This window comes from Chinchilla lanigera, unplaced genomic scaffold (genome assembly GCF_000276665.1).
Source record: "Chinchilla lanigera isolate Chin_1 unplaced genomic scaffold, ChiLan1.0 scaffold00005, whole genome shotgun sequence".
Classification (NCBI taxonomy): Eukaryota; Metazoa; Chordata; class Mammalia; order Rodentia; family Chinchillidae; genus Chinchilla; species Chinchilla lanigera.
The window spans coordinates 39,996,767-40,013,753 of record NW_004955406.1 but is presented as its reverse complement, the minus strand read 5'-3'; the positions used below and the strand labels follow the sequence as shown (position 1 = coordinate 40,013,753).

Sequence of the window (16,987 nt, the reverse complement as noted above, 5' to 3'; positions counted from 1 at the left end):
GGGGCTGCGGGGATGGCGGTGCCCCCTCCGGCTTCCCTGCCGCGCTCGCCCAGTTACCTGCGCGGGCGGGCGCCCTGCCCGCAGTGCTCATGGGGCATGGAGGAGAAGGCGGCGGCCGGCGCGGGCTCCCCGAGGGCGGCCGCCGTCCCGAGCTTCGCCGTGTCGGTGGACCCTGACGACATCCTCCCCGGCGCCCTGAGCCTCATCCGGGAGCTGCGGCCGCGCTGGAAGCCCGAGCAAGTTCGCACCAAGGTAGCGGAGGGGCGCGGGCCAGGGGTGGGGCCCTGCCGGGGCTGCGTGGACGTCCGTCCGCCTGGCCGCCTGGCCTTATGTCTTTCCGGTCGCAGGAAACCCTCGGGACGTGGTCTGGGAGCGCGCTTGCCCCTCCATGTATTTTGGTTCCTAAGCACCGCAAGGCTCACACCTTCCGGGACCCTGCGCCCACGTCTCTTCCCGGGTTCGCTGAGGTCCACCTGCCCACCAGCCTCCGGCTGCGCGTTGGGCCGCACCCCCAGCCCCGTGCGGGGGCCCCCCGGCTGCCCAGAAGCGCACCCCGCCAGCTCCGAACCCCGAAGAGAGAGAACTTTCAAGGGAGCCCTCTGCCCACCCACAAATTCCGCTCTGCACAGTGGGAGCAAAGCCTCCTGGCTCTGAGCAGCCTCTGTGGGCCCCAGGAGCCACCATGTGGAACTGCAGTCAGCACCCAGCCCCTCACCATGCGGGCGCACTCAGGCTCAGCACCCCTCCACGTACACACACAGGGCCCCCTCTGCCCCAGCTGGACCCATCCTCCTGGCACCTGTGGGCCGGAGGAGCTCGGGGCTGACTCTTCAGCTGACCTGCATTCTCTGCCAAGGGGCCTTCACGGCCGGCCCACCCCGACTCCTCTGGGACTGCTTGTGGAGGAAGGTGCTGGGCCAAAGCTCCATGCTGATGGGTCTTCTGGGTGGGGACAGCAAAGTTCAGGGGAGGTCTGGACTGAAGGTGGAGGAGGATGGACCCTTCTAGGGCGGGGAAGGGAGAACATTTTCAGAAAGCCCAGCTTGGTGTAAGAGGGTTAAGGCCTGAGATTAGTTCCCTCAAGGACCTACATGCTAACTGCTAGTTTCTCCGCTCTCTGTACCTCAGTTTCCCTACCTGCAGTTGGTTCTTACATCCTCTAAGGTCCCATCCAACTCTGTCACATTGTGTCCCCTAAAAGTCCATGGTTCCGTCCCCCTTATCACCCTGCTCCCAGTCCACTTGTGTCCTCTCTGTTCTGCTCTGGAACTCAGTAGCTCCGTGGACCTCTAGTTATCAAAGTCCTAGGATGGGTGCCAACCTTGGTACCCTCCTTTTCCCTCTGCCGTGGATGGGGTAAGAGGTACAGCAGAGAGCCCTTGGCTGGCAGTGCTGAGTAACCAATCAGGCTGTTCTGTTCTGTGTGAGTCCCAGGCGTCCTCTGCCCAATGGTCCATGGGGCTTGTTTCAGGGCCGAGATGGAGGAGTGTGGGGGTCTTACGCATGGTCCTCTGCTGTGGAATCACATCCACTAGAGGCAGGCCCAGGAGAAGTGAGTGCCCCTGAGCAGAGCCCAAGCCACCACTTTTTTCTTGAGTGCTCTAGTCTATCCCAAGGTTGGGGACAGTGTTCAGATCAACACCTCCTACCAAGTGTGAGACCCAGAGGAGCAACCGGAGAGATCTTGACCCATCACCCACCAGTGCCCTCTCCATATGCTAGCGCTTCACTGATGGCATTACCAACAAGCTGGTGGCCTGCTACGTGGAGGAGGACATGAAGGACTGCATGCTGGTCCGGGTGTATGGGGAGCGGACGGAGCTGCTAGTGGACCGGGAGAATGAGGTCCGGAACTTCCAGCTGCTTCGAGCACACGGCTGTGCCCCCAAACTCTACTGCACCTTTCAGAATGGGCTGTGCTATGAGTACATGCAGGGTGTGGCTCTGGAGCCTGAGCACATCCGGGAGCCCCGGCTCTTCAGGTAAGGGGGATGCAGGGTACTATTCATCTGTTCCTCAGGCTTCTGGCACATAGCCCCTGGCTAGCCCTCCAGAGACTCAGAAGAAGGAAATTCTTGACCAGCTTCCTTGGTGTAGAGTCGGTTCCATGGAGGAGAGTCCCAAGACCTGTGAGCTTCCCTGAAATTGCATGACAAGTGTGTGCGTGCTCGTGTGTGTGCATGTGTGTGTGTATGTACTGCTGTGCCTTGCCCTGCAGGCAAGGCTCTGGCTTGCTGTGGGTTTCCAGCTGAGTCTGCTAGAAGGATGAGTTGTGGGGAAGGAAAAGTGAGAATCTCAGCGAACATCGGACCAGAGCATCTGGCTCCCAAAGTGCAGAGGAGTCTGCTTCCTGACGCCATGCCTTACACCTCTGCCCACCCCTGGTCTGACCTGGAAGCATCCCAGTGCCTTAGAAATGAAACCCGAGCCAAATCCCCAGGGCGCTCAGGGCTTCCTGCCGCTCCTCGCTGTCTGCCAAGAGCTCAGGTGTGCAGGGAAAATAAGCCCTATCCAGGGTCAGCATGGCTTTACCACTGCAGAGATGCCCTTCCTCGTTCTGGGCTGAGCTTCAGGGCTCCCAGACAAATGGAAACCCAGGTTTGAGGAGCTGCTGAGGCCTCCATGGCCTGGAAGGAGCCCCTCTAGTAAATACCTGGTTTGTAGGGCCCAGTAACTGCACTTAACCTTCAAGCCCTGTGCATGCTGCTTGGGGTGTAGAAGGGGGAGAACTGAGACCAAGGAGTAGCCCCTAGTATTCTGTCCTCTCACTGTGCCAGGGCAGCAGTACCAGGCAGTATCCTTCCTCCCCCACAATGCCATGTGGAGGGCATCAGACTATAGTGAGGACTGAGGCAAGCTGGGGTGTACTCCTGACACTGGGCACAGCAGCATAGGGTCTGCCTGGGGCCCTCAGCATCTGCCCTGTCCAGCTGAAGGAGAAGACAACTGCTGCATACCAGGGCACTGAAGCCCACATGGGGGTAGGCCAGGAGCTTCTTCGCTCCTTCACACGCCACCCAGGCCGCCCCAGTAAGTGTACCTGACCTTCTGCACATAGCCCGTGGCTCTCTGCACATAGCCCCTGGCTAGCCCTCCAGAGACTCAGAAGAAGGGAATCCAAGGGCCCCCCCACCTCCATGCTGGTCTAGGGCTGCTGGGGCCCCAGGCTATGCACTTCCGGCTATGTGCTGTAGCTGTCTGCCAGTTGGAGAGGCAGGTATACTGCGGTGGGGTCTTCTCAGGGTCCAGCTGACCTGCTCCAAATGCATCCAGCCTGGAGGCGCAGGATCAGGGCAGGTGGGGACTCTGTCCTGCTTCTCCGCAGCGCTTCTCCCCACTCTCTGTGTCTTGCGCAAATAAGCTCAAACCTTGGCAGGTCCCCACCACTCCCAGTCCCCCTCCGCCTCTGTGAGCCTCATGCCGTCACTCATCCCCTCCGTGGAAACAATTACCACTGTCAGGAAGATTGAAGAGGGATTTAGGTTCCATAATAAGAACTTGGCATTTGGGGGAGAGCCAGAAATTGGGAGAGATGTAGGAGGCTGGCCCTTCCTTGATTTCCCCAGGATAGACCACGTTCCCCATGGGTGACGGTGGCTGTCTTCGGGGAAGGCCTCACCCTCCTGGGTTCCCCTGAACTCACCCCCACCCCCTGCTGAGGCTCTGCAGCAGGAAAATGCTGAGTGTTGAGGTTACTTTCATTGCTATTCAGACAACAGCCCTATTGATATTCAAGGAAACGCTGTTCGAGCTCTGTTCTGAATCTTCCTTGGGGAAGGAAGGCCAGGCCTGCCATCCCTGCCTTGCCCAAAGCCCAGCTGGCACCCTCCTGGCCCAGGGGCGCTGGCCTCCCCAGCACAGCCTCCTTTTCTCACCCACTCAGCTGCTGCCACACCCCTGCCTCTCCACCCTTGAGGACATGGGCACCTTGGGAGCTTCTTGGAGCCCCAAAACTGCTCTGTTATCCCCATGGGGTATGGCCTGTTCCCTCCAGGACCAGGCAAGTGGAAGGGGTGTCCTAGCATGGCTCTTTCGCGGGCTTTCCAGCAGTCACTGCTTTTGTTGTCTTTCCCAGTGCGAAGCCTGGCTGTTGGAGGCTTGGCAGGCAGCTGAGGGTGGGGCAACAGAAGGGCGACTGGCAGGGCTGGGGGAGCCCACTAGGACACAGGCCTTGCAAAGGGGTCCTTATCAAGGCCCTCGCTCTCTGACCCGTCAGTCCTCTGTCCGCCCCCATCTTCTCCCAGCAGCCTTTCCTGCCGCCCACTCCTCCTCTCCCGGGACCTTGGATAGTGTCCACAGGAGGACTTGAAAATAGAACGCTGGTTTGTTTTGCGTCCTTGGCACCCGGCCGCCAGCATCAACTCCCCATGGCAGAGGAAGGGGCTGCCTGTTTCCCTCCCTTGGCCTAGCTGATAAGACGTTTTTTCCCTGCCTAGTGTTATTACCCATGGATCTCTTGGTGGAAAAGGTCCTGCTGTCACCTCCTGAGAGGATGGAGCAAAGTTCAGAGGGGAGGAAGGCACTGCCCCGTGCCCAGGTGCCCCCTCTGCTCTCCGGGGCTGCTGTGAGCACCAGGGTGGGGTAAGGCATTGACCAAGGGCCAGCAGCCCTGTGCTTTGCCCTGCTCCCTACAGAGCCCCAGTCTGGGACTGGAGAGGATACTGCTAGGCTAACGGTCTTGCTGCATTTTCACGCCTTTGCTGAGACCTAGGGCTCTTGGGAGACTTGTAATGATCTCATGCTTCCAGCCTTCTTCTGGTCTGCCCTGCACAGAGGTTCTCTTCCTCCCACCTTCTGCTGCAGGTTAATCGCCTTAGAAATGGCCAAGATTCATGCCATCCATGCCAACGGCAGCCTGCCCAAGCCCGTACTCTGGCAGAAGATGCAGAGCTACTTCACACTGGTGAAGAATGAGATCAACCTTAGGTATGAAGCCCTGGGAGGGTCAGAAGCTGCTGCTGTCTTGCTGCCTTGGTCTGCTCACCCCTCCCCATCCCTCTAGCTCCAGCCCACCCATACGGGAGGCAGAGGGACACAAGGCCCAGGGTGGAGGTACCAAGAGCCTCCCGTGCAGCCCCTGCAGTCCTGGTTATTGAACATATGTCTGCAAGCAAGGTTGGGTGGACAGACTGCATCTTGAGAATGCTGCTCCGCAGTTGTGTACACAGGCACTTATTTCTCCTTGAATCTCCTGATTGCAGTAGGAGCTAGGGTCTGGGACAACTTCTGCCCATTTTACTTAAAGGGAACTAAGGGTCAGAGAGACCATGCTTTGCCCAGTGTCAGGCTGTCAGGCAGGACTTTTGTCTCCCAGCCCACGCTTTTTCTACCTGACCTGCCTCTGGACAGTGGGAGGACAGAGCCCTCTGCAAAGGGGAGGGACTGCAGCACAGGCAGAGCAGCTCAGCAGCCAGCACGCCCGAGGACGTCTACTTCCTGGACTCCTCTTGTGTCCCTGTGGCTCTGGATTGCTTGCACTCCACCTCGCTCAGCCCGATGCGTGGTGTTTGCTGCACTGCTCTTCCCAGGGACCGAGGGCAGCCCCTGTGCCTTTCCCCAGACAAGACAGGTTCCCTGAACTCTTCTGTCACTGTGAAGCAACAGTCCAAGACTCGCAGCTCCCAGATGCTTCCACATGCTAAAGTGCTGGCGGAAGTACTGGAGCCCAGAAGAAGGAGTCCTGAACCTCCCCAAAAGTCTCTAATCCCACTATGTACCCCGCTGCTCACATTATTGAGCATATATTTCTTTAAAATTTTAACTGACATGTAATTTACATATTTGTGGGGTATTGTATGACACCTCAATGTATGCATACAGCGTGTTATAATCAGGTGAGGGTAACTGACACACCCATAGACTCATTTATCATTTCTTTGTGTTAGAAACATTCAGAGTCCTCTCTTCTATTTTGAAATTACAGTGAAGTTAGACGTCGCGTTAGTTTCACATATTCTTGGGAGTAGGGTGTCCCCCTCCCTCTTCACAATGACAGTGAGGAGCTCTGAGCTGATGGGAGTGGCCTCTCACTTAAGGATTCTCAAGCACTGCTTTGGGACTGGCTGTCGAGGGTGGGCCCAGCCTGCCCTCTGTGTGATCATCTTCTGTGACACCTGTGTCACACGTTGCCTCTGGGATAAGGACTGCCCTCTCCCTGAGAGCCAGAATGGCGTGTAGAGGACAGGAGCCTCCCGCCTGCCAGCCACCACTGGGACTTGACAGATAGAAAACTGAGGGTATGGGACTTGCCCAGGGTCATCGCTGGGTCGTGACAGCTCAGGGACCAGGGCACAGGCCTGGCGCTCAGGGTGAGCCTGGATGCTACAGCTTCCTTGACTGTTGTCCCTGTGAAGTTTGGGGGGAGAACATGGTGGGGGACAGTGATCTCTGGAGAAGAGGTGGCCAAGTCCCTTCTCCTGTCATGCCTTGGACCTTGGACAAGTCAAGGTTTAAGTTATTTGAGCCTCTTTTGGGAATGACCCCTGCCCCCAAACCGAGCCATTGTTAAAGCAGACGGAGCCCTTTGAGCTCTGTCATTGCCTCATAAGCCCAGTTTACTCGGTTCTCATTTGACAAACACTGAGTGACTGAAATGAGAACAACAAAATGATGACGACTGTGATACTGGCTCTGCCCTCGAGGAGTGGGTGGCTGAAGTGCCAAGCTAAGGAGCCGGGACGGAGCTGAGCAGGCAGACAGTCGTGGTGGTGCTGGAACCATGGCTGTGGCTTAGGGAGGAAGCTCTAAGGGATGTTTGCGTGAGGCTTGGGTTGGACTCTAGACTTGATGTAGGGAGATGAGCTGAGGGCGCCTTGTCATTAAATGGGCACAGTGGTCCCAAACGTGAAATACAGGTTCCCTTGGAGTCTGTGCTGAGCAGATTCTCCACCCAAGCCTGGACATTGATCAGGGGTCTGGCAGTGGATGCCAGGACTCTGTGGCACGAACCGCCTTGAGAGGGCAGCTTGGTGTAGGAAGGGGGTGAAGAAGAGGGGGTGTGCCAGAGACATACAGAAATAGGTCCAGTTGACTTAATGTCTGCTTAGCCCCAGAGGTGTCCAGGGCGGCTGGGGACTGTGGGCTGGTGACTGCCTCCAGGTATGAAGAGAAGTTGCTGATGAGTGAGTTATAGGGAGGGCAAAGATGAGAAGCCAGGAAGCTGGAATACTTAGAAAGTCGCCCCTGGGGAGAAGTAATTTTTGCCCTGTTGGGTCAGAGAGCTGCATGGAGACTTGCCGGGCAGCAGTCCCTTCTTTCGAGCCCAGCCCCTCCGTCCCCTCCTGCTGTTTCTGGGGACCAAGGAGCAGAGGAACTGAGCTACCTGGGCAGAGGACCCAGCCCACGGCCTTGCAAGAGTCAGGCGGTGTCAGGACCAGAGGTGGCAAAGCTGGCAGCTGCCCAGGTGCCCAGCAGGGGGGCACTGGCAGCTGAGGGAGCTAGGAGGCCAGGACAGTTCCTACAGTAACGGTCTTCATGGCCTTGGGGTGGGCAAGGCGGGGTCAGACTGAAGTCAGGGACTGTGCAGCAGCACCTAGATGTTGAAGGTGTGTTTTGCAGGAAGCCTCCTCATTCTTATCTTGGGATGGTCTCAGTCCAAGGACAAAAGAATCTGAAAAGAAGGCTATGCTTTAAAGAGTGACCAGATCAAACCCCATCATAGGCAGAGCTGAAGTCCAGGGCGGGTGAGGCCACTGGCAAGGCAGCCTCCTGCACAGGCTTCCTGGCACCAAGAGGCCTTCCCAGAGCCTGAGGGCACCCTGTCTTCAAATGGGGTGTGGGACCTCTTGGTGAGGAGACGCGGCTATTTTTGGATCCTGGGCAGGCTAAGGACTGCTCTCCTCAGGCAGCGAAGTCCAGGGTCCAGCCGTACCAGAGCTATGGAGGCCAGGAAGAAGCCCTTCTCCTTTCTGGTGCCTCAGTTCCCCCTTGGGGTGAGATTGGAGGATCTAAGATCGCCTTAGTTTTGACCTTGTCAAAGCCTGAGAGGGAGGCTTCCAGCTCTTGGTTTCCCAAGGAGGAGGTAGGGATGCCTTAGTCACTAATACCATTCCTGCGTCCTGTCCTGTGGGGTGATGGGATGGGGCCTGTCTCACCCTCAGCCATTTCTGTGAGCCTTTGTTACCCTGGCCAGAGAAACACCAAATAAAACCCCAGCCCCGACCCTGTTCGTTTGAGGGGCCCTGGGTTTTCAGGGCCTGGCCTGCTTCCTGGGCCTGAGTGACCTGTCTGAGAGACGATAGGTGAGGCCAGATGCTCTCTCAGTCCTTCCACCATGACTTTATCTGCTGCTGGAGTGTGAGGCGGACAGCCAGGTCCCACCTCTACCTCCTGAAGAGCACTCCATGGCACTAGGCCCTCTGGTGCCCTGGGAGGGGCCGGAGGGATAGGGCTTTCTCAAGCCTGGGGCACTTTCCTCTTAGAGTCTGGGCTTCTCCCAGGCCTTGTCCCACATCCTTGACCCCGGTGTGATCTGTATCTCTCTCTGCTGTCCTGTGGGCCTCTTCCTCTCTCAGTCTGGAGTCACAGGCTCTGGACCCTCCTCCTTGCCATCTATGTCCTGTGCCTGCTCCCTTACCTTCTCACCCTTTCACACAGTGGCAGGGATGACTTTCACCCCCAGATTTTCATTCTAGTCTCTCATCAGGACCCAGAAGGTCAGAAAGCCTTCGTGCCTTCTTGCAGGTGATGGGAGGAAGGGTCTGAAAGGTTAGCCATTGGTCCGAGGTCTCTTCCCAGGCTACCACTCAGGGCTCTTGACTCGCAGCACCTGCCTGTCTACCCCACCCCTCTCCCCACCAGCCATCTTTTGGCCCTTGTCCAGCCTCTCTGCAGATGTCCCTCAGGTGGAGGTGTTGGAGCGGGAGCTGGCCTGGCTGAAGGAGCACCTGTCTCAGCTGAACTCCCCTGTGGTGTTCTGTCACAACGACCTGCTCTGCAAGAACATCATCTATAACAGTGCCAAAGGTAGGGCCAGGTGGTGGCAGGGCACGGGCTGCAGGCTCAGCTGGCTTTAGGAGCCTGTTCCTCAGGCTGGCACTTGGAGAGGCAAAAGGAGGCCTGGATTTTTATCCTAAATTAATTTTTAAGAGATAAGGGGAAAAAGAAACAAGAACTTGCCATTTAGAAAAGCTTGTCCCAAGAAATGACTCAAAATCATGATGTGGGAGGTCCTCAATATTAGGGCACCCAAGCTGTTCCTCTTGACCACTCTTGGGGCATCCGAGGACATTGTGGCAGCTCTAAGCCATCAGAGTAAGCCTCCCATTGTTCCTGGCAAGTGCCCCTCCCAGGGACACAGTTGTCCTGCATGTACCAAGGGGTTTGTTCCGGGACCCCTCAAAAATACCAAAATCTGAGGGTGCACAGGTTTTTCATGTAAGTGACAGTGTTTGCACTAACTTATGCACATTCTCCTGTATATTTTAAATCATCTGTATTATGGTACCTGATGTGCAAATATTATGTGAATAGTTTCATATCTTGTTGTTTAGGGAATGACTAGAAAAAAATCTGTGTTTAAATCAAACTCAATTCTTTTCCCAAATACTTTCAGTCACAGGATGTGGAACCTGCACACCTGGTTCAGCTATACTTAGCTTTATTTTTGATCTTTAGCCATGTTGAGGTCTTGAGACAGGAAGAGCCTTAGAACCCAGTTATGCAAGGGGGATAGCAGGAGCTGCGGGAGGGCAGAAGGGCAAGTGGCCAGGTGGAAGTAGCTTAGAAGATTGCTGCAAAAGCTAGCAAGAAGCCGGACACGGTCGTGCGTACGTGTAATCCCAGCACTCAGGAGGCTGAGGCAGGAGGCTTGTCATGAGCACGAGGCCAGTCTTGGCTACATAGTAAGTTCAAGGCCGGCCTGAGCTACACCATGAGACCTTGTCTCAAACAACAAACAAAACAATCAAGAGCTAGCAAGGGTGAGTTGGTACATTCCACAGGCCTGCAGAAGCTTGACCAGGCTCTCCTTCCAAATCGGGCACAAGCCCACGTGGCCTCTCCTCTGCTCCTAGGTCACGTGCAGTTCATTGACTACGAATACACTGGCTACAACTATCAAGCATTCGACATCGGCAATCACTTTAATGAGTTTGCAGGTGAGGAGAAACTACTGTTTGACCCTACGCGAGGCCCCACCCTGTGCTGGGGGCCAGGCCCACGGGGTGACCTGGAGGTGGGTCTGGACTTGGCAGGTGGAGGCCAGACAGCCCCTGTCCTGCAAAGAGTCACAGCTTGACAGGGAAGTGCAGCTGCATGTCTCATGGGGGACGCAGGACCCGCACGCACAGCCGACCTCTGCCGCCTCCGGGGCAGTTCGGTACAAGTTAGGAAAACGTGTCCTGAGGAGGATCCCAGGGATTCTTGACCTGGCACGTGAACTGGAAAATGACCCCTTCCTCTGGGCAGATGCAGCCAGCACGGCACAGGATGACATACCAGCGTCCGCTCACCCTTCATCCTGGTTTCTTATCAACCTATACAATTAAACGTGAGGGCCGTGCGTGCAGATAGAGGCAGAACAAGCTGAAAGCAGCTGTTTGCCTGGTGGCCTGGAGAGAACAGTCTAGGTGAGATGAGTTAAAATCGTATCCTATGTAACTCGACTCGCCAAGTCCAAATCCAAATCTGGCTTTGCTGCTTAGTTTCTGTGACCCTGAAAAATGAAGATGCCATTGGCACCTACTTCATGGAGTGGATCACACACACACACACACACTCTCACACTCACACGGCACATCTGAGCATCAAATCAGAGGTTGCTGTTATCAGGCCAGGTAGCCTTGCTGCAGCAGCCAGGGAGGCTGGAGCAGGAAGGAAAGGGGTTGGACAATCCCTAGGGGCTGGAAATCGTTCTGTAAAATGCATGATATGCACAGTAGAACCATTTATGTAAAGGCAGCGGGCAAGTTTTTTCAGCCTGACGGCTTGTTCAAAACAATTAGGACCAAGGAAGCAACTGAGATGGAGCCGAACACCGGGGCTGGAGGGACATCCCAGGCTAGCAGGGAGGTCTCAGCATGCCACGGCCAGCCCCTGTGGCTTTGGACAGGTAAAGTGTGCCCAGGACAATTGTAGGACCACCTCTCAGCAGTCCAAGCCAATCTTGTCCCTTCTGGAGCCCCAGGTGACAGTTTGCCAAGCAGAGTGAACCCAAGGGTACAGTTTCCCAGGGCAGCGAGCAGCTGTATCTCGGAGCCCGAGGGACAGTGCGGCCTCAGCTGGGCTGAGCAGAGGCCAGCATGGGCAGGGAACCAGGGCGGTGAATTCTCAGCTTCCAGGCTTGTCGGGCTTTCCAGAAGGATAATTCCTAAGCATTTTAAGTCCTTCTTGCCCACTGCATAGGGCAAAGTCCAAGTGGAATTTCTCCAAAGAGGCCAGTTGTACCCTGCTGCGGGTGGGAGGAGAGATTAAACTGTAGAGTGCCCCCCTGGGGTCTCTGGCACCTAGAACTGGGAAACAGGTTCTAGGCACTGGGAGATGAGACCTAGTCCCAAGCCCACCTCTGCCTGCCCGTGTGACTGCGGCTGGCTTCTTCCCTCAGGACTGAGTGCTTCTTCAGGGACAGGAGGGATGCTTGGGAAGAGACCTTGGGGAAGGAGGCCTGGACTTGGTCTTGTCTTAAACCGCCTCTTTCATATTGCCCCTGAAGCCAACAACTCTGCCACCATGCCCACGATGTGGCAGGTGGCCCTGGGCAGCAGCTTGAGGACTTCTGGGAAGGTGGGGCTGGGAGGAGCTGCAGCTGGCCAGTCTGAGCCTGGCTGTGTTGGAATCATCCAGAGGCCGGGCTGGGCTGAGGTGGGTACGCCCCAAGGGGTGTTTTCAAGTAACTGCCAAATGCTGCTTCATGTTTGACATTCTGAACTAAGTCCAGCTCCCTCATCTGATAAAGATTCAGGCCTGGGGCCGGGGATATAGCTCAGTGGCACAAGTGCCTGCCTAGCAAGTGCAGGGTCCTGAGTTCGATTCCCAGTACCAAAAAACAAAACAAAAAGATAAAGATTCAGGCCAGTGAGAGTAGAGGACTTGTCCAGGATTACCTGGAGCCTGGCCTGAGACAGGCAGACAGTGCTGACTCTGCTTTAACCCAGAGCCTTCTGTGTACCCCGTATACAGTGATTCAGCCTTCTTTTTTTCCTGTAGTAATGGAGTCTAACCCAGTAGTAAGCTACTACTGAGCTACATACATTTCCAGCCCTTTATATTTTTTAATTTTGGACCAGGTCTGGCTAAGTTGCCCAGGCTGATCTTGAACCTAAGATCCTCCTGCCTCAGCCTCTTACATTGCTGGCATTATAGGTGTGTGCTACCCAGAACAGGGCCTTGCCCGTGTCAGCCCCAGGGAAGCAGTGGGATAGTCTAAGAAGCTGGGCAGCTTCTGAGAGGCAGCCCAGGGGTGGGGGGTTTGGCAGTGGCTCTGGGTGGTGGCCCAGCCCCTCTGTCTCTCCTGCCTCCCACCAGGTGTGAACAGCGTGGATTACTGCCGGTACCCTGCGCGGGAGACCCAGCTGCAGTGGCTGCGCTTCTACCTCCAGGCACAGAAGGGCACGGCCGTGACCCCTCGGGAGGTAGAGCGGCTCTATGTGCAAGTCAACAAGTTCGCCCTGGTGAGTGCCTGAGACAGGGGCAGGGCAGGGCAGGGCAGGGAGCTGCACTCAGCCTCCCACCCCCGCATCCTAGGGGTGGTCTGGAAAGAGTCATCTCAGCATCCCTAACACCAAGATGACCTTGCCGCCCCATCAGGTCACTCCTTCCTGAGAAGTGGAAGGAGCCGCAGCTGGCCAGTCTGAGAAGTGTTGCCCAAACATCTCAGCTTCCTTTGTTAGCAGTTCTTCTGTGTGAGAGAAGGAGTAGTTCTTCCCACTGTCCAGCTTCTGCCTTTCCTGTTGCATTTAGACCCATCCTTTTTGCTCCTCAGCCTCTGATCCTCCCTGTTACCACCTCCTGGGCTCAGAGCTCAGTCTGCCTTTTCCAGCAGGCTTTTCCTGCTCCCATCCTAGAGCCTTTGGGTCTCAATTCTGAGCCCGACTGACCAAGGAAGCAGGCCCATGGAGGGTCTCCACTGCAGTGGGCCCGGGGATTGCTGGCTTATTAGACAAGTTAGCTGCCCGGCATTTCTCAACACGCAGCAGAGCTTCATAAAATCTGCCCTCCTCCGTGATTTCAGATTCTCTCTCTGTTCTCACTGGCACAAAACTGACTGCATTAGCTCATCTTCCTTGGTGCTGCTGAGAAACAAAGTGCTTCTGCTCCCGTTTTTGCAAAACCACCGTCACACCTGCTTGTGCACCGAAGCCCCCTAAGTCATGAAAGGGACTAGGCAGAGGGACTTTGTAGCCAGCCTGAGTGTGCAACTTTAGGATGGGGCAGGAGAGACCCGGGAGGTGGGGCCTCCAAGCTCTGAGTGGTGGGGCACTGCTGTTGGCTCAGAGGCCGTCAGGAGCCAGGCCTCTCTGGCTCAGAAGAAAGCAGAGCTAAAGCTCTGTCAACACCCATAGTTGGGACTTACTGGTTCCCAGGTCTGGAGCGTTTCCCACCCAACTGGGGAAGGGGTGGAAGTCACTTTAGCAGGCTGCCAGCCACCCAGAGCCTTGCTGTCCAGGTGGCTGGGACGCTGCTGCCCATGTTTCTCTGGTCTCCCTGCACCCACGGAAGAGTGCCAGCCCTCCACTGGCACCAGCCCATGCTCTGGCTTGGGGTCACCTTAGCCTTGAAGACTCCTGGAGACTCCCACAGCTAGGGAAGAAGCAGGGGTGGAATGCACCCGCTCAGTCAGGCTGGGCCCCCCCACCGCCCCCGCGAAGGCCGTACAAGCACCACTGTCCAGCCAGACCCTTGGTGGCTACGCGCTGGGGTCTGGGTCGAGCTGGCTCTGCTTGTCCCTTTCTGGTAGTACAGCGAAGCCCCCGACCAAATGCTGTCCAGGGGCTTGGCCTTCACAGCCTCCCCCCTTGTCTCTGCCAGGGTCCGAGCTCTGTGTCTTCCCAGAGTGACTGCGCCCCTGGCTCAGTAGCGGGCGTCCCAGGCCTGGGCCCGGCCAGGCTGACGCCCTCTGGTCTGTTTTCAGGCCTCCCACTTCTTCTGGGCCCTCTGGGCGCTCATCCAGAACCAGTACTCCACCATCAACTTCGACTTCCTCAGGTGAGCGGGGCCAGATGCAGGGGTGGGCGGGGCGGGGAGACCTTTGAGCCAGGGTGTGGGGACAAAGGACAGTCCAGATGCGCCTGGAGGCCCCTCCTCTGCTCTGCTGACCTGGCCCCACTGCAGCAGGTTTTCAGTGGGGTCACGGATCCAGGGAAGCACCCCAACAGCACCAGGGTATCCAGTAGGAGATTCCCCTGATCCTACTGTCCCCTGCCACCAACCCCACTCCCAGAGCCTGGTGGTACCTCTTGCAAGGACTCAGACCCACCCACTCCTTCAGTGGCTCTCCGTGATATTGAGGACCATACCTAGCCTGTCCTTGACTACCAACATATCGAGGGGGTCCTTTGTTTTGAAATACAAGTGTGACCTATGGGCCGGGAAACATTTCCTCCTTCCATTCTGGTCCAGTCTGCTTGTCTTTGTCCCCATCTAACCTCAGCTAAAAGAGAAATCACTACCCTGGCTCCTAGGTCTCATAGAAAAATGCAGGCCCAAAGCCCAGCAAGGTACTGCACTCACACCAGTCTGTTAAAAAAGTGAATGCAACAATGAATGAAGTCTGGCTGAGTGTGGTGGCATATGCCTGTAATCCCAGCACTTGTGAGGCTGAGGCAGGAAGATGTAGCCTGAACTACATAGTGAGACCCTATCTCAAGAAAGAATGAAGCTGGGCGTGGTGGCGCACACCTGTCCCCACACTTGGGAGGCAGAGGTGGGAGGATCAGGATCACCATGAGGTCAAGGCCAGCCTGGGCTCTATAATGAGTTGAAGACCAGCCACAACTACATAGTGAAACTGTGTCAGGAAATAAGTATTGGCAAGGATATGGAAAAATTAGAACTGACATACACTTGGGTTGACTGTAAATGTGGGCAACAGCGTGGTGGCTCTTTACACACTTAAAAGATAGAATGACCATGTGACCTGAGGATCCTGCTTCTGGGGATACATCCAGAAAAATTCAAAGCAGGGTCTCATAGAAGTATTTGTATACCCATGTTCCTAGCAACAGGCTTGGTAGCGAAGAGGCGGAAGTAGCCCAGGTGTCCATCAACTGATGGATGGATGGATGGATGCCTTACAATAATTACTGTCTTAAAAATGAAAGGAAAAGGCCAGGCACGGTGGTGGATGCCTATAATCCCAGTACTTGGGAGGCTGAGGTAGGAGGATCACTGAGAACTCGAGGCCAGCCTGGCTACATAGTGAGACCCTGTCTCAAAAAAAAAAAAAAAAACTAGCACAGGCTGCACCATGGATGGATCTTGAGGACATTATTCTAAGTGAAATTAGCCAGTCACAAAAAGACAGCCATCATACGGTTCCTTTGGATGTAAGAGGTAATTAATGTCAAGTTCATAGAAACAGAAAATAGGATGGCAGCTGTAGGGCTAGGGTGAGGGGGGAGAAGGAGTGTTGTTTAATGGGTATAGAGTTTGTTTTGCAAGATGAAAAAGTTCTGGAGATTTCCTTGCGCAACCATATGAATATCAACATTACAGATCTGTGAAAACAAAACTCCATGCAAACATGTTTGCTGAAGGATTGCTCCAGTCTGATCTAAGAAAATCTATTTGAACCTTTAAAAAATCAATCTGGGCCAGGACAGACCTGCCCAGGGCTAGATGAGCTTGGAGCTGGTGAGGACCCTCCTTCCCCGGCCTCCCATCTCACTCTCAGCTTCCTTTCGGCTGCTGGCAGGTACGCAGTGATCCGATTCAACCAGTACTTCAAGGTGAAGCCTGAAGTGTCGGCCTTGGAGATGCCAAAGTGACCAGTCCCCCAGCCCAGTCCTCCCCGACCTGTCTGCTTGGCTCTGGGCTCCGCACCCCTGGACAAGGTGGGAGCAGGGACAGGCAGATGCCAGGAAGAAGGCCCCTGGTGGATGCCACCGAAGACCTCATTCTCCTGTCTGGAGGGGCTGACAGGCCCCAACACGGGGGCCCTATCCCTCTCCAGGCTGGGGAAGAAGTGCCTGCAGACAGCCAGGGCCTGGTCCATCTCTGCTCCAGAGAAGCACACATTCCCAGCCCTAGGCCTGCTGGTATTGGGCTGCCTTAGATGTGTCTCTGACCCTTCCTGGCAGGGGAGGGGAGGGTCCTTTCTACCTCCGATGCGATGCCCCAGCCTCCAGCATCTTTGCGTCCCTGTGGCAGGCCCCATGTGGGAGGTGCTGACCCCCAAACCAGCCTCAGGCCAACCCTGACTACTTGGTGTCCACAGCCTGGGGACAGGGCCTAGAATCCAACGCGGTGGCCACGGCTGCCTGGTCTGAGCCCTCACTCGCACCCAGGCAGCTCCTCCTTCCCAAGCTGCAGACAGGAAGTTTCCTTCCGCTCTGTCATTGCAGCCTGTTGGGGAGGCAATGGAGTGGCAAGCCTGACCCTCCAAAGCCAGGCTCTTGTGGCTTGGCAGAGGGGACATGGCCAAGGATGGGCTGGCTGGCACCAGGGCCTCCCTTCCAAGAGTCTGTCTCCCCATCTCCACCTTCCGTCCCAGAGTTGACCCAAGGTCTTCCCACTTGGGAACAACCGATTGGGTCAAGGGGCAGGAGCCAGGGGTCTGCAAGGTCCCGTACAAGGGGCCTGGGCAGGACCAGATCATGAAATTGCCTCCATCGCCCTTGTGTCCTCAAAGCTTCTCTGAGGTCCTCCTGGCTCTGGCCCATGAAAGTGTCACATTTGTAAATTAACATGGATTTATGCATTAAAATGTTCGTTTCTGCACTGCCCTAAGGGACAGTGGGGGGACTTGACTTGGGGGTGAGGTTAGTATCCTTGCAGAGGGGCTGAGGTGTGCTCCACCTTCCCTGCCATCCCCGTGCTGAGGTCACTGTGG

General features: G+C 56.0%; 1 protein-coding gene across 1 annotated transcript; it reads left to right on the top strand.

Moving 5' to 3' along the window:
* Nucleotides 1–16,904, top strand: Etnk2 (ethanolamine kinase 2). The gene is made up of 8 exons (XM_005375285.2): nucleotides 1–252; nucleotides 1,723–1,982; nucleotides 4,804–4,926; nucleotides 8,822–8,964; nucleotides 10,014–10,097; nucleotides 12,463–12,608; nucleotides 14,069–14,142; nucleotides 15,851–16,904. Exons 1-8 carry the CDS (start codon nucleotides 13–15, stop codon nucleotides 15,921–15,923), a joined length of 1,143 nt encoding a protein of 380 aa, XP_005375342.1. The 5' UTR covers nucleotides 1–12; the 3' UTR covers nucleotides 15,924–16,904.
* The last annotated feature ends 83 nt before the right edge of the window (nucleotides 16,905–16,987 follow it).